A 15867-nucleotide genomic window follows, 5' to 3' on the forward strand; every position below is an offset into this window, starting at 1 on the left:
GGAAATACGCTAATACTGTTAGGACTTTTGCATTTACGTTTATTAGGGTGTCTTTTTGGGTTTTTTAAAGATAGATTTGATTTGAGAGCGAGCGCGTGGGGCCAGGTGGAGGGGCGGACAGAGGCAGGAGAAGCCGGCTCCCCCTGAGCAGGATTCCAGGCCCTGAGATCCTGACCTGAGCCAGAGGCAGAGGCTTAACGGATCGAGCCACCCAGGCGCCCAGTATTGCTTTTGGATTTTTGTGTTTCGTGTATTTGTGCCTTTTTGTCAGGTTTGGGGATCAAAAATCATAAAACGGATAAAAGCTTGCTATCCTTTTTTTTTCTTCCTTGCCATTTTTTTTTTTTTAATGCTCTGGAATAGTTTATCAAAGTGGATCTAGTTTTTAAAAGGATACCCTAAAGACATTTTTGGAATAAAGACATTTAAGTATGAACCAGATATTTGATGCTTTAATGAATTTGTGATTATGCCAATGTCTTTACTCTGAGAAGAAGCATGCTGAAGCATTTAGGGGTGAAGGTCAGAATGTCTGGCTTAAAAATGTAGATAAAAGGAAAATATGTGAATATAGAGCAAATGTGGCAGATTTATTATGTCTAAGAGAATATATAGCTATTCATAGTACTGTTTTAATACTTTTTATTTATTTTTATGTTTTAATACTTTATAAAAGTTTTAAACTCTAAAGCTTCAAATGATAAAATTTTCATAATAAAAAGCTGGGGGGAAATACCTAGCAATTATGGATTTTTTTTGAAGGTTTAGCAGATTAGCTGGACCTGGCTTTGTAGCAGGAAGATACTAACCTTTTAATTTCTGCTCTGCTTATTAGCTTATTAAGTCTTGAGTCAATATTGGCCACTTACAATCTGCAAAGTCACCCATTTCCTTTAGATTTGCAAGGTCACCGGCACGAAGTTGTATCTGACAGGGGTACCAAACATCGCTAGACCTGCTAGTAGAACACCCCGGGGGAGCTGCCCAGTAACTCATACATCAGGCTGGAGGCTGAGTCATCAGCAATTTAAACTAAGACACAGCTCTGAGCATGGAGGACACCTTGCGAGGGGTCGGTGAAAGGCCCAGCACAAGAAGGGCCTGGGAAACCGGGGAGCGAGCCACCCGAGGGGTGGGAGAACCAGGAGTGACAAACAAGGCCAGGAGTCTGTGGGCGCTGCGCTCCCCACATCATGTGCAGGGAAGGTAGTGCCTCGGCTTTTAGAGAAGGAACAGTAAGAAATATGAAAACTGGTTTTGAGCTTTCCTTTAGAACTTTCTGGGCATAATGGAAAAGCTAGTCGCTGGGTTCCAGTTCTGGCTCCGCCACCGATGCCATCAATGCGGAGGCAAATCACTTCCTTCTCAGGACCTTCCGTAACCTGTAGCACAAAAAGAACTCAGAGGTGGAGACAGGCTGGAGGACTCCCTGGCCGTCCTCCGTCGCCCCACTCCCCACCCTACAACCGCAGCAGCTGCGCCTCGGGTTCCTGCATTCCCTTTCCCCCGACCCTCGGCAAGGAACGAGACTACAACCACCACACTACATGGACCCCCGAAGCCCGGGGCAAAGCCCGGTGCCCGAGTGACCTCCCCTAGGCTGGGGACTGGTCAGGTTCTAGTTTTATTCGAGGTACTTTGCCAGCAACTCCGGTGGGTAAGTCATCCCTATTTCCGTGTCTAGACATCGGTTCAAATTCAACCAGCAGGGGATCCCCGGGTGGCTCAGGGGTTGAGCGCCTGCCTTCGGCCCACGGCCTGATCCTGGAGTCCCGGGATCGAGTCCGGCGTCGGGCTCCCTGCATGAAGCCTGCTTCTCCCTCTGCCTGCGTCTCTGCCTCCCTCTCTCCCTATCTCTCATGAATAAACAAAAAATTAAAAAAAAAATTCAACCAGCCAAAATTAACTTTATCACCTCTGAAGGAGCTTCTCCCCCCCACCTTTGTTCTTCCATACAGGCACCACCATTTGTGCTGTTTCCCAGTTCTCCTGGTTCCCCGCGCCCTCCCCTCAAAAACCGAATCACTTCTGTATTTTTCAAGTGTTTTATCCTGCACCTCTGGTAAGGACAAGGCCCTTCTGACTCTTCTAAGAGCCCCCGTTGGTTGCTGCCTCCTTTTCTATTCCTGAGACCACCATTCACAGCTAGACCTTCCTCACTTGAGGAACAAGAAGCAGTTGAGGGCAACTGCTACAGGCAACCTAACTGGTCTCTTTTTCCTCAGCATCTTATCCTCCACCCAATCTTCATAGTATTAGGGAAGTTTGTCCGGGGGGGGGGGGACAGAAGTTCAATTTTGGGGGTGAGATAGATACACAAATGAGTAACAGTTGTCAGAGATGGAGGGCTGAAAATCAGAACTGGAATCATCTCCACCATAAGAGCACGAATTCTAAGAGCAGACGAGATCTTAGGAGCATGTACGATACTACAAAAAAATAAAACATCATACTCAGGAATTATACTGGGTTTAGAGCTTTGCACAAATGTCTATCAAGTGATGAAGGGATAAGGAGGCTCCTAGGAGGCTCAGTCGGTTAAGCAGCTGCCTTCAGCTCAGGTCATGATCCCAGGGTCCTGGGATGGAACCTTGAGCCTCGTGTCAGGCTCTCTGCCCATTGGGGAGTCAGCTTCTCCCTCTCCTGTCCCTCCCTCCACCACTTGTGCTCACACTCTTTCAAATAAATAAAATCTTAAAAAAAAAGGTGAATGGATGAATGTGATATATCCATTCAGTGGCATATTCTACAGCCATAAAGAATGCAGTTCTGATACATGCTACAACACGGACGAAGCTTGAACATATTATGCTAAGTGAAAGAAGCTAGACACAATTTATTGTAGGATTCCCTTTATCATGAAATGTCCAGAATAGGCAAATCCATAGAGACAGAAAAGGAAGTTAGTGGCTGCCAAGGGCTAGAGAAAGGGAAAAGGAGAGTTACTGCTAATGGGTATGGATTTTTTTTTTTTTTTAATTTGAGAGAGAGAGAGAGAGAGAGAGAATGCATGAAGGAGGACAAGAGAGGAGGACGGGGGCAGAGGCAGAGGGAGAGGGAGCAGCAGAATTCCTCCCTGACCCCAACAAGAAGAGAGCCAACTCGGGCTCCATCCCAGGACCCTGGGATCATGACCTGAGCCAAGGCAGACACTTACCTGCTTAACTCACTGAGCCACCCTGGCACCCTGGGTATGGGTCTTTCTTGAGCAATGAAATATTCTGAAATTAAATACCAGTGATGGTGGTGCAAGTCTGTGAATATACTAAAAACCACTTGGTAGACCTTCCAAAAGGTGTAGATTATATTTCAATAAATTTTTTAATTCAAAATGTTAAGAGTAAAGTTGAAACATCAGTTTCATCACACATTCAACCTATGGAGTTGGGTTTTCCTTAAGACAAACTGTGAACTTTAAATAGACCCACCAATCTCTGGCTGGTTAGTGTAGTATGTTAGAGTACCATGCTAAATAGTTAAGATCCTGTGTGAAACACACTGGCAGCAAAAATGGCCGAGTAGGTAACAGTACAAATTTATCGCCCCTGCCAGAAAACGTGTTTCATCAGTGGTTGGCGATTAGCACCAAGTCTATGTAAGAGAATTGATTTTATACCTTAATAAGCAATAATTAATTCTCAGGGAGTAGGGAGGGAAGATACCTTCATTTTTCACTCAATTTCTTTCAGCCTTCATTTTCTAATCTTGGAAATACAGAAAATAGTAACAATCTCATAATGTCGCAAACTCTGCAATCCTTGAGCATAGGTAAGAGGCAGATATCCCACAGTGAATTCTAGTTCTGTTCTCTGTGGGCCAGTTAAGGAAGGATGAGCTACATAAGTGCCTAATACAATCAATAACATGTATTTTTGTTTAATATTTGTAACTAGTAACTGTGGTGTTAAGATGAGGATACTAAAGTACAGGGAAGTAGGTCAAGGTACGAATTTATTGCACCTGGATTTAATGTCATTAGTTTTAAACTAGCTCTTTTCTCCTCCCCATATAGATGAGCAGAAATAGGAATCCAATACTTTCAATCCTAAAAATTGAACATTAAATTCCACTAGAAAGATAGCCGTCCATTTTCTAACTTTGTGTTTTCTGCAGAGATTTACAAACAGGGGAGGAGGGGAGAAAGAACGAGAGCGTCATTAAGAACAAAGTTCTGAGCAAATTGTACTGGTTTATTTACAATTGTAATTTATAAACAGTAACACAAACATCTTTACATTAATATGAAAAAAGTCCCATGGCTGAAATGGGCAAAAAATGGGAGACTTCAGGGCATTTCTAAAGGGGGCGCCAAAGAATGGAAAAAAAAGGAAAATGCAATACAACCGCTGTGGGTAGAATTATAAATATCAAGTACTGCACTAGGTGCAATTTCATGCAAATGTCTTCAACCACTCAAGTAAACTTTTTATTTAGGTATTAGAATAAAATATCTTGAACTATGTTGCCTGTTATTCACTTGATTTCCATTAAGTAAATTAAAATACCTGGCTATAAATAGGGTACATCTAAATATTTCTATCAACCCCTTAGAGATAATCCATTACATTTTAGGACATGGCAGATTGTGAGGATTTGCTACTTCCCAAAAAGATTTTATAAGGAGTCATTCCATAGCCCCAAACATGTTCCTGGATTTCTCTCACCAAATGTGTCTAATATAGACCTTAAATAAATTAAATGGAGAAAGCTGCAAAATGAAGCAGATCACTTTTTAGTTTTGTCATGTTAAAAATGGTTTCAAACCACTGGAACTTTAGAGTAGACAAAAAAACCAAAGAAGAGAAAGAAATTTCAGAAACAGATGATAAAACAACTGTACTTTATACAGCTCTCTTATTATTTGGCTTTTATTTAAGTGGATATTAGTGTGGTCACAGACCATAATCTCAGTAAGGATAAATCAATGTGTATACAACACCAGTTCTGAAATATCCTAAATCAAATATTCCACTTATAATAAAGACCAATGACATTTTTACAGATATAATTCTGTCCCCAAAATGTTTATTTTAATCTTAATGTGCCTACCTACCTATTACACTTTTAATTGCTCCTTAGAAACCATTAGGATGAAGTTTAGTATGTGAAGCATCCAGTCTTCAAATCATTAGCTAATGGTGCAAAAAAAAAAAAAAATGATTTAGAAACTGATGCTTCAACATTTCACTAGCTGGACATGTGTATTTCTGAATTGGCTGGAATCATCATCTACTTTCTTAAAAAGATTTCACATTTTTAAGAACAGAAACAAACTCTTAATCTATGTAATACTTTCGGTTTCTGATACTGCTCAGTGGATAAAACTAAATGTAGCAATTAAAGGGGTCTCTTCAACTAATTCTATTTCTAATTTTCAGTGAAGACATTGCAAGTATATATGTGTATGGGTGTTTTTAAATCTGAAAGTGATACATATTTTCTTTTAAAACACAGCTCTTCAAAACAGAACTGCATTCTGCACCCTTAGTTCATAAGGGCATAGGGTCATTTACTTCAAAGTCATCTAATAACTGACCTTTATAAATCATTTTACAAAACCGAAAATGCAAAAGAAAATTTAAGAAAAATTTTAACTGTCCAGAAATTGATTATAATAATTTACACATTTTTAGACCTGCAATTCAAGCACCCCCATGAGCAAATGAAAGGTCTTCAGTTAGTATTCAATCAGGAAAATATGTCCATGTTTCTTCTCTTGGTTGCCTTAATTTCTTTTGAAATAATTCTCTTTTATATTAACTTTCCAAAGCATCCAAAACTTTCATGATCTGTTGTTTTATGGCTTTGGTAGCATCTCCTGCATTTGGAATCAAATACCTGGGGGGTGGGGGAGATATATAGATACATATTAATATAAATTGCTTTCAAAAAATAAAAAATAAATTAAAAAAATAATACAAATTGCTTTCACTTCAGGATTCCGCTTAGATGTCACTTCCAATGGGCTGCTTCCCCTAACCTACAAAGCCAGCAGACACATCCTCATATTGACTCCCCATAACTTATTTTGAAAGAAAGAAAATCTAAATGTAAAAGTAAGGTGGTTTTTCTTACAGTGTACAGCCAGGTGGAATGAATCACAGATCAGGAGTCAGGAGGACCATATTTGGTCCTATCACAAGCTAGGTGTGAAGATCTGGAAGTCATTCAACTCCTCTGGGCTTTACATTTTTATAGGACTATAAAGATGGTTTAGTTTTGAGATCAATGTGGTCGCATGGTCCTTGGTGCCAGTCCATGAACTGTTTGTCACTGGTCCACAATAAGATGAGGAGGAGCTTGTACCAGATCATAAGTTAAATATACCACTCAGCACACTGCTTAATTCACACTTTTCCAAAGCAAGAATTTTTTTGATGAATGACTTATATTCTGAGACAAGCTCTTATTTGATTGCAAACCAGCATTTAGTGCAGCAATGGTACAGATTACTTAAGGACCCTTCTGTCCAAAAGCTTATGAAATTAGCTATGGCACTCACTGGAACCATGTGCTAATCAGCCACATATGACTAAGAATATAGCAGAAAAAGATCAGCAAAGAATGCTAACAAAAGTGGCTGACATATCCTATTCCACCATCTATTCCTAGTGATGAATTAATTCAATAATTCAGATAATATCATCCTAAGAAAATCTTACCTTTCGATTGCCAAGATTTCTATTCCTGAAGCGTTGCTGTTTCCATACTTGAAGGTAATTAGCTCAGGATGTTTTTTTTTAGATGTAATTTTAACTACAGAATTTAGTGCTTGTCGAGACTGTATATAAGCCAATCCTTTCCGTGAAAGAATCTCCCTTAAACAGTACATGTGTGTTGCAGTAACCAACAGATGACTTGAGAGGGAAAAAAAGGAAAAAAAAAACATTAAAAAAAACAAAAAGAATTTTAAAGAAATGCCGTGCAAAAAAGCAGTTACTTCAACAATAAAAGATATTCAACTCCAGATAAAATTACCTACTTTTGATTAAAGAATACAAAGGATCACACCTAAAAACAAAAAAGCTACCCAGTAGTAGTTTTTAATTTCCTTTTAGTTGTATGCAAAATTAACATTTTATTAACAGAAAATGTTGTAACTGTTTAAGAGCAAATTTAATATTTTATATAATAAAAAGTACAATACAATTAGAAATCATTAGCATAATATTTTTAGAAACTATTCTATCTGGTATATGGAATATAGTACTTTTCAAACTTTTGCAGTTATTGTCTATATTCATAAACTATTTTCATTCTCATTATACCACAGTGTATACTTTTTTTTTTTAAGATTTTATTTATTTATTCATGAGAGACACAGAGAGAGAGAGAGAGGCAGAGACACAGGCAGAGGGAGAAGCAGGCTCCACGCAGGGAGCCTGACATGGGACTCGATCCCGGGTCTCCAGGATCACACCCTGGGCTGCAGGTGGCGCTAAACCGCTGCGTCACCAGGGCTGTCCCACGGTGTATACTGAAGACCACTTAGCAATAGTTGGGCTGCCTCACATATTTTATAATATTCTGTAACTGGACCTTGATCGTAGAATGGACAAAGAATTATTAACACACCCCCTTCCTTGTGTCTCAGCTCACTTAATACAGTGATATACTATACACTTTTATGTAATTCAGTAAAACTAATACCAGACAAGTCCAGAATGCGGGACATTCTGCAGATTAAACGGCCTAGCCTTGGAGGATTCATTCACCATGTAGAAAAAGGGTAGGAGGAGGTGGTAAGGACAGTAGTACTCTTGTATACGGGGGTAAGACTAAAGAGATTAACAGGCAAATGCAATGTGTGAACCATGACCAAATCCTGAATCACGAAATAAAAAAGAGACTATAAAAGATACTTTGGGGCACTCTGAAAAATATGAGAGTGAACTGTATGTTAAATGATGTTCAATTTATGGTTTTTAAAGAGTGATAATGCTGAAGTTGTGTAAGAGAATGCTCTGTTCTTGGGTGATTTATGCTGAAGGATTTAGAGATAAAGTGTCCGTCGTATCTGTAAGATTCCCTAAATGGCTTAACAAAAGAGAATTGTGTATGTATATGTATCTATATGTAGATACATAACTGGATGGAGTAGTGCAAAAAGAAGTTAAAATCTGGTGAACCTGAAAGAGGCTTATAAAGATGTCCAATGTCTTGTTAACATTCAACACTTCAACACTTGGTTAAATTTTTCAAGATAAAAAATTACATAAGAAATATTTTTAAAAATCAAGACATATAGGGTAGCCTGGGTGGCTCAGCTGATTAAGCATCTGCTTTCGGCTCAGGTCATGATCCCAGGGTCCCGGGATCGAGCCCAAATTGGGACCCTGCTCAGTGGGGAGCATGCTTTTCCTTCTCCCTCTGTCTCTGCCCCTGCTTGTGCTCTCTCTCTCTAGCTCTCTCTCAAATAAATAAAACCTTAAAATAAATAAAAATCAAGACCGAATACAAGCTGACAAAGCAAAATTATATCTTATTGTACTGAATAAAGAAAACTTCTTCTGCAGTTCAGTTTTTATTAACTTCCCTTAATTTAATTTTACTTCTGAAGAAGGCATTTTATTTTATTTTAGGATTTTATTATGTATTTATTCATGAGAGACCCAGAGAGAGGCAGAGGCAGAGGCAGAGGGAAAAGCAGGCTCCTCACAGGGAGCCTGATACGGGACTCGATCCCAGAACCCTGGGATCACACCCTGACTGAAGGCAGACACTGAACCACTGAGCCACCCAGGCGTCCCTGAAGAAGGCATTTTAAAAAGTACCTAGGAAACATGTGTCCACTTTCTTTAACTTCTTTACAAGGAAAATGATGCTTGACATCTGGCTTGTTTATCCAAGTCTGGATGTTTACAACCTCTTTTCTGTCATCATCGGACATTGAAGAGCTGTCAATTTCATCTATGAAGAAGTATTAAAAGTGGGAATTACCAACTTTAAAAATGAGACATTTTTTAACAGCTTGAAAAAATTTTTTTCAATATTTTAATCATATGGTTTGAAAAACAAAACACTTCTAATCCTGTTGCTATATTTCCTTATGCCACTGGCATAATACAGAATTATTATTATGAAACATTAAACTACATGGTAAGAAAATCAGGTGAAAATACTGAAAATACACTTTTAACTACACTTCAATAAAAAATAATGTAAATACATTTTTAAAAGACTGAGGAATTTCAACTTTTTTGTTTTATGTTACATGACTCTATGTCTAGACTATAGAGCGATGGTTGAACTGTCCAATAATAAACACCTTGAGGGCAAAGATGGCAGGGTTCTTGTTTTGCTGGATTTTGATTTTAAGAAAAAAACAAAAAACTCTGTCCTGCGATAAATAAGTAAAATTATCTTTAGTGTTTTGGTTTTTTTTTTTCGAGTGAACTAACTCTAAGACATTCTAATTTTTTCTAACTTAAGTAAGGGGAATTACAGTTCTTAGGGTTAATAATTACACATTATTTTTAAGAAATACTTCAAAATATAGAGAGACATAATTTAAAAAAATGAAACATCACATAGCTATACTTTCAGCTTAAATAAAAAGTGAAACTCTTGTGTATCTCTCCCCAATCACATTCTGCTTCCTTGTCCACTAAGACAGTGACTGACTGTTATCAGTTCCACCCTTTAATCATACATGAATATCCCTAAAAAATATACAGTAGTGTTTTTTTGCATTATAAGTAACATTTATATAAACAGTAGGCCATTCAATTGTATTCGTCCACACTGCTTCTTCACTCTCAACATTGTAAAATTTATACATGTTGATACACACAGCTCTAGTTTTCTCATTTTCATTACTGTGCAATTTTCCATAATATAAATACATGTGTAAATATATGACACATTTGAAAATATACCATAATTTTTTCATCCATATGCCTCTCAGAGGAATGAAAACAGTTGAAATGAAAACTGTCATTGAAAGAAGTTGAAATACTCAGGGAGAGCTAGAGACTGATAACAGGAAGATAGCACAAAGTGAGTGAGGAAAGGACAAAAAGAAACAATTAGAAATAGCATACAGAAAATCTCATTTACCTAAATTTAAGATTTGGGAAGGTGATTTTGTAATATTTGTTAAAATGTCAAAAGTAGTTCCCTATAATCTAACAATCTTATTGCTAAGAAAATACCCTCTGTACACTTAACAAAAGTTCATATAGACAAATGTATAAAAATATCTACTGTCATTTGAAACAACAACAACAAAAAAAACTGGAAAACTACCGGTATGAATTGTGAGAAGACTGATTACATAAATAGAGAATAAAGGTGGAATATGGGCTGAGATGGAAAAAATGCAACATATATTACTAAATAGAAAAAGCAAGGTGAAATTTGGTTGTTTTTTTCCTTCTTATTTTGTACATTTATTTTTCCTAACCCAATACACACACTAATATTAATTATAATTACTAAGCCAAGGTAATCTTGGCATCAGGAACTAAAATAATAAATTATTTTTAAATTATTTTTAAAACTAAAGACCACCACAGAGAATGACAAATTTCCCTAGCACAATATCCCCATCTTGTGGCCCTTTAGGATATTGCCTCCAAAAAGGCTCTAGATGTCTCAACTTTGGAATGCCCTGAACTTTATTTAGTACCACAAATCTCAATCTCCTAGGTGGGTGGATCAAGGGGATTTAAATAAAATCCTACGGACTTAAATACTATTTCAACACTCATAATTCCCAAGTCATCACCAGTTTACTAGATCTCTCTTTGGCTAAAGACTCCTATAATCAACTGCCTACTCAGCATTTCTCCTTGAATTCTAATAGGCCTAACTTAAGATGTCTAAAACCAAACTCTTAGTAGAAAAACCACAGACTCTCCAAAATACAGGATCTCACTGTGTCTTTTTTTTTTTTTTTCTTTTAAAGCCGTTGTTTGGCTAGTCTCAGAATGCTCTCTCCAAGGACTCCCATGGAAAGCATCTGCAGATAAGTGTTACTACTACACCTGTGTCGTATTCTTCTTCATCCCCAATGCTGAAAACAGGCTTTACACCACGGTAAGGCTTGCCCACTCTGTCACTGCTGCTCACATGCCTATATTCAAAGAATTTCAGAGGGAGAAATCATCCGTAAGAAGTTACCAAAGATTTTCACCAAGTATGTGAATATTTAAATAAAATGTACACATGCTTTGTCCCTAGCTCCCATATACCACCCAGGTTTAGAATAGTTATGTTAGGGAAACTGTAACAAGATATGGAAATTATGTTAGCAAAAGTGGCATTATGTCTTGATAGGCTGAATGCTTTCAATCTATAAAATTTTTTAAAAAAATTTAATATTTATATTAAAACAAGTGCTTAGATCTGCACAGCCTTAGGGAAGTCATTTAACCTCTCTGTGATTCTGTTTTCATATCTGTAAGAGAGTAGTAACAGCAGTTACTGTGAGAAGTAAATCAGTTAATACTTTGTAAAGCTGTTAGGACAAAGCCTGGCATATAGCAAGTGCTATGCACATGTCTATTAGAGAAAATAGATTATGGAACCAAAGATTCATATTCCAGAAGAAGTGTTAAGACTTTCTCACATGGGGGATCCCTGGGTGGCGCAGCGGTTTGGCGCCTGCCTTTGGCCCAGGGCGCGATCCTGGAGACCTGGGATCGAATCCCACATCGGGCTCCAGGTGCATGGAGCCTGCTTCTCCCTTTGCCTGTGTCTCTGCCTCTCTCTCTCTCTCTCTGTGTGTGACTATCATAAATAAATAAAAATTAAAAAAAAAAAAAACTAAAATCTTTAAAAAAAAAAAAAAAGACTTTCTCACATGGGAGCAAATACCTTAAAGTTTTTCCTCCCATTTTTTAAATCATAGTTTCAATTGTACAACATTGTAATTCAACAATTCTATATTTACCCAATGCTCACCACATTATAATCTTTATTATATTACTTTTGTTTTAATAGAAACATGTTACTTTTACATAAATGTAAATAAACCATGAAAATTAATCTGCCTTTCTTTTTTAAGTGGCAGAAGCATAAACAACATGTAAACTCAAACTTGATTAGTTCTACAGGAAGTATGATCTCTTTTTAATATAAAAATTTCTACCTCAGTACTTTTTAGGTAATCTCAAACAAACCAAGAAGAAAGTTAAAGCGTTTCAACAAAATATATGTTTCTGGGGAAAAGCATTGGAGTATTTGTAAGATAAATGCTCCATCAAGATTATCTACAATGATGAAAAACTGGCTTTTTGGGGTCATGTATCAAGAGATAGTTCCATATGGAAGAATTCAGATTACATGTCTTTACTTAATCTTAGAATTCAATTTTTCCAGAATAGAGATCAAGCCTGTATTTTAAATAAGTTCTTAATATCTCAATAAAAATCTTATCATAACCCAATTTTGTTGAAATAGACTTAAATCTTTACATCTCCCAAAACATTTCTCAACAGAAAACTCACAAGAAAAATCAATTGAGAGCTAAGTGGATAACACTCTTTGGAATTATAAATTAATCAAACACAGTATATAGCTTAAGTTAAAACATATCTAATATAAAATTATCCAGTAAATTATCAAACTATGCTTATTAGAGAAAATGAAGTAATTCAAACACTGAAACTCAGATTGAGCTTTCTTATAAAAGGCAAAGATAATAGAGCTTTGTCTAAAAATACTTTAGTGTCATCTAGATTATAAAATTGTATAAGATTGATATTGGTTCTCTCCTGACATTTAAGTATAATTAAATGGACCTAACACAGAAACAAAGATGTTCAGTAAATGCTTGAACCAGAATGCAAGTATAAATAAAGCAAAAATTTTCAAAAACAGGGGCTGGTGGTACCTGGCTGGCTCAGTTGGTAAAGCATGTGACTGGATCTCAGGGTTGTGAGGTTAAGCCCTATATTTGGCTTAAGCCCTATGTGAGTTTAAGCCCTAGTGATCAATCCATTCATTATTGATCTAGATTTATAACACAGTGCAGTTTTTATAAACAAGATTTCTAAAGAGTACTGAAATAGTTTTTAAAAGACTGTCTAAAAATTAATGAAATTCAATGGCTGGACTCTTTGTAAAAAGCAGTGTACCATATATATATATTTTTTTACCTGAAGTAATAACAGTAAATACACTTTTAGCTGAAGTAGTTAACAGAAACATCTATAACATAGTTTGACCAGGTTTTAATTTATTTACTATGCTGAGAAAGCCGATTCTTTTGAACTTTTCACTAAATTCTGTTTTTGAAATAGATATATTTGCCTGTAGACCAGAGAAGATAATTTAAATTTTTAAAAACTTAAGAATTTGGGAGAAAACTTGGGAGTTAAAATTAGACTAATTCAACAGTTCTATAACAAGAGAAAGTAGAAAGAGGATTCACAAATAGATTATAATTTTATTTTTTTTATTTTTTTAAAGTTTATTTATTTATTTATTTATTTATGACATAGAGAGAGAGAGAGAGAGAGAGAGAGAGAGGCAGAGACACAGGAGGATGGAGAAGCAGGCTCCATGCTGGGAGCGTGACGTGGGACTTGATCCCGGGACTCCAGAATTGCACCCTGGGCCAAAGGCAGGCGCTAAACCGCTGCGCCACCCAGGGATTCCTCAGATTATAATTTTAAAAGAAGTAATTGTCTTTAAAATAATCTCCAATAAATTATAATAGAAGCTCTGTAATTGGCACTGTGCAGGAACAGTCACAGTAAATAAAAATTCTTACCAGTAAGTTAAGAGTAAACTACTGCCTTTAAAAATGCTACTTTTAAGTAACTGAAAATATTGACCAAAAAAAAAAAAAAAGGCCAACTCCATTATTTCAAAGCTTAACTTGTATTTAAAATGCAACTAAAGGGGCACATGAGTGGCTCCGTCAGTTGGACGGCAGATTCTTGATTTCCATTCAGGACGTGGTCTCAGGGTCCTGGGATAGAGCCCTGGGTCAGGGTCTGCACTCACTGAGAAGTCTGCCTCTAGATTCTCTTTCTCCCTCTCCCTTTTTCCTCCCACTTGCACACTCTCTCCAAAATAAATAAATCTTAAAATAAAACTAGAATTTATTTTAAAATGTCCATAGATATTGTTGTAACTGATATAAAGCCATACAAAAGTATCAAGTTAGTAAAGTTCTTCTGTGCATCCTAATCAAAGATCCAGTAGATTTTTAAACTTTAGACTTACAGAATCTAATGACAAGTACCTCATCTTATTGGGGCAGAGAAGAGATGGATTATACATTAACATGTCTACAATGACCTAATTTCTGTGATAGAAAACCAAAGAACTGTGGTTCTCTGGGACTGATTTATATGTTTGTTCACCAACCTAAATACATACATCTAATTAAGAAAAAAAAATTTTTTTTAAAGATTATAAAGTGACATAGCATACTTGAATTAACAATTTTGAACTATGACCTATGCCTTATCTCAGGTGCTCTGATATTCTCTATTGTTAGGGCAGAAGATAGAAGCAAATGATCTCCAAAGCTACCACCCTGCCAACTCTGAGACTAAGTATTTTCTTTGTTTCAAACACCCTTCTTTCTTTCAGAATAAAAACTTCAGGTTTTATGAAGTTCTTGAATTTGAATATACTTGATTTTCATCTGAGGAAGGGGAGATATAAAGAAGCATGCAAGGAAAAAAATTAAAATGATCAAGCAAAAAACAAATGCAGCTCAATCAATATCACACACTCTTAAAAAGCAGAATAAGAGAAGTTTAGCATTTGAAACAGCTGGATGAAATTTTAGCCAAGACACTGTGAGGCTTATAGACAGCATGAGGCATGCTAAAAGGAGAGGATGGTCCCAGAAAGCTGCTCTACTCATTGGCTTACCGCTCTGTACATGCTCTGTCTGGCCAAGGAAGATTGAAAGACATTCTATAGCAAATTGAGGCAGAGGACAGAACAAAATGATTATTAAAAACACAGTAGCCTTAAAACAAAAATATAGTATGATCACTTTTTCTAACCCTGAGTGTACATTATAAAGAAAATGTTTTGATCATCCCAAGTACAAAGAAAAATGAAAACCTAGTTTCAACAGATTTTTTAAAGACAAGTCTTTTTAAGTCACAGTTATCACTAGTTCATTTCAAAATGAAATATTAAATGTTCATGCCACAAAATACAACAGTATTCTAGTGCAGAATGCATTAACTTAAAAGTAAAAGTTACAGGTTTTTGAGAACAGACATAATTTTAATGAGCAAAAAAAGTCTCTTGGGTTTGGTAAAACACTTTAATACTATTATTTATCAGTTAACCATTTTAGATGGGCATAATTTTTTTTTGTGATTTCTGAAAATAACCTATTCTCTTCTTTTCTATTTACTAAACAAGGGAAAAAAAAATTCTTGTATGCATGTGTGCTACAATTAAAAAGTGATAAATAATAAATTCCTGACATTCAATTCTTAAGTTCAAATTTAAAAGGTTTAAATAACTTTCCTAGCATATTGCAAGGAAGACATGAAAGTGAAGTGAAAATAATATAGTGCACTTTAAAATCAGGCTTGCTTAGCAACAAATTCTGTGTTGGAATTATTAGGATAGTTTTGAAGTGCAGGAACAAGAAAGATCAACTATACTATGTGGAGGAAAAAACATTATGGACACTAAAGTTCCAGTAAGAAACATTATAACAGACATTCATAAACTTTATCATTTGTTAGCTATGTCCTTCATTTGTAATTCATGGGAAAACAGGGGTCATTTATATTCTGTGTACACAATTCTATGAAGATCTAAACTCTTAAAAAAAAAAAAAGATCTAAACTCTTAAACTTAAGAAAATGGGTTTCTGGGGTGGCTGATGGGCTCAGTGGGTGGAACATCCAATTCTTGATCTTGGGGTTGTTGAGT

The 15867-nt window shown here is 36.3% G+C and overlaps 1 protein-coding gene across 4 annotated transcripts in view; it reads right to left on the reverse strand.

Moving 5' to 3' along the window:
* Positions 1-4169: 4169 nt before the first annotated feature.
* The window catches only part of TBC1D23 (TBC1 domain family member 23), a 56727-nt gene continuing 45029 nt past the window's right edge, over positions 4170-15867 (reverse strand). For 3 of the 4 annotated variants that reach the window (XM_077884159.1, XM_077884157.1, XM_077884158.1), the window contains 5 exons: positions 14839-14883; positions 10989-11077; positions 8775-8910; positions 6663-6857; positions 4170-5838 (listed from right to left, as the gene is read on the reverse strand). In XM_077884159.1, the coding sequence (XP_077740285.1) occupies positions 5757-5838; positions 6663-6857; positions 8775-8910; positions 10989-11077; positions 14839-14883 (547 nt within the window). In that variant the 3' untranslated portion in view covers positions 4170-5756. The remainder of the gene's footprint in view (positions 5839-6662; positions 6858-8774; positions 8911-10988; positions 11078-14838; positions 14884-15867) is intronic. The other variant, XM_077884156.1, reaches the window with a different exon arrangement.

The sequence above is a fragment of the Canis aureus genome, chromosome 35, assembly GCF_053574225.1.
Source record: "Canis aureus isolate CA01 chromosome 35, VMU_Caureus_v.1.0, whole genome shotgun sequence".
In the NCBI taxonomy this organism is placed as follows: Eukaryota; Metazoa; Chordata; class Mammalia; order Carnivora; family Canidae; genus Canis; species Canis aureus.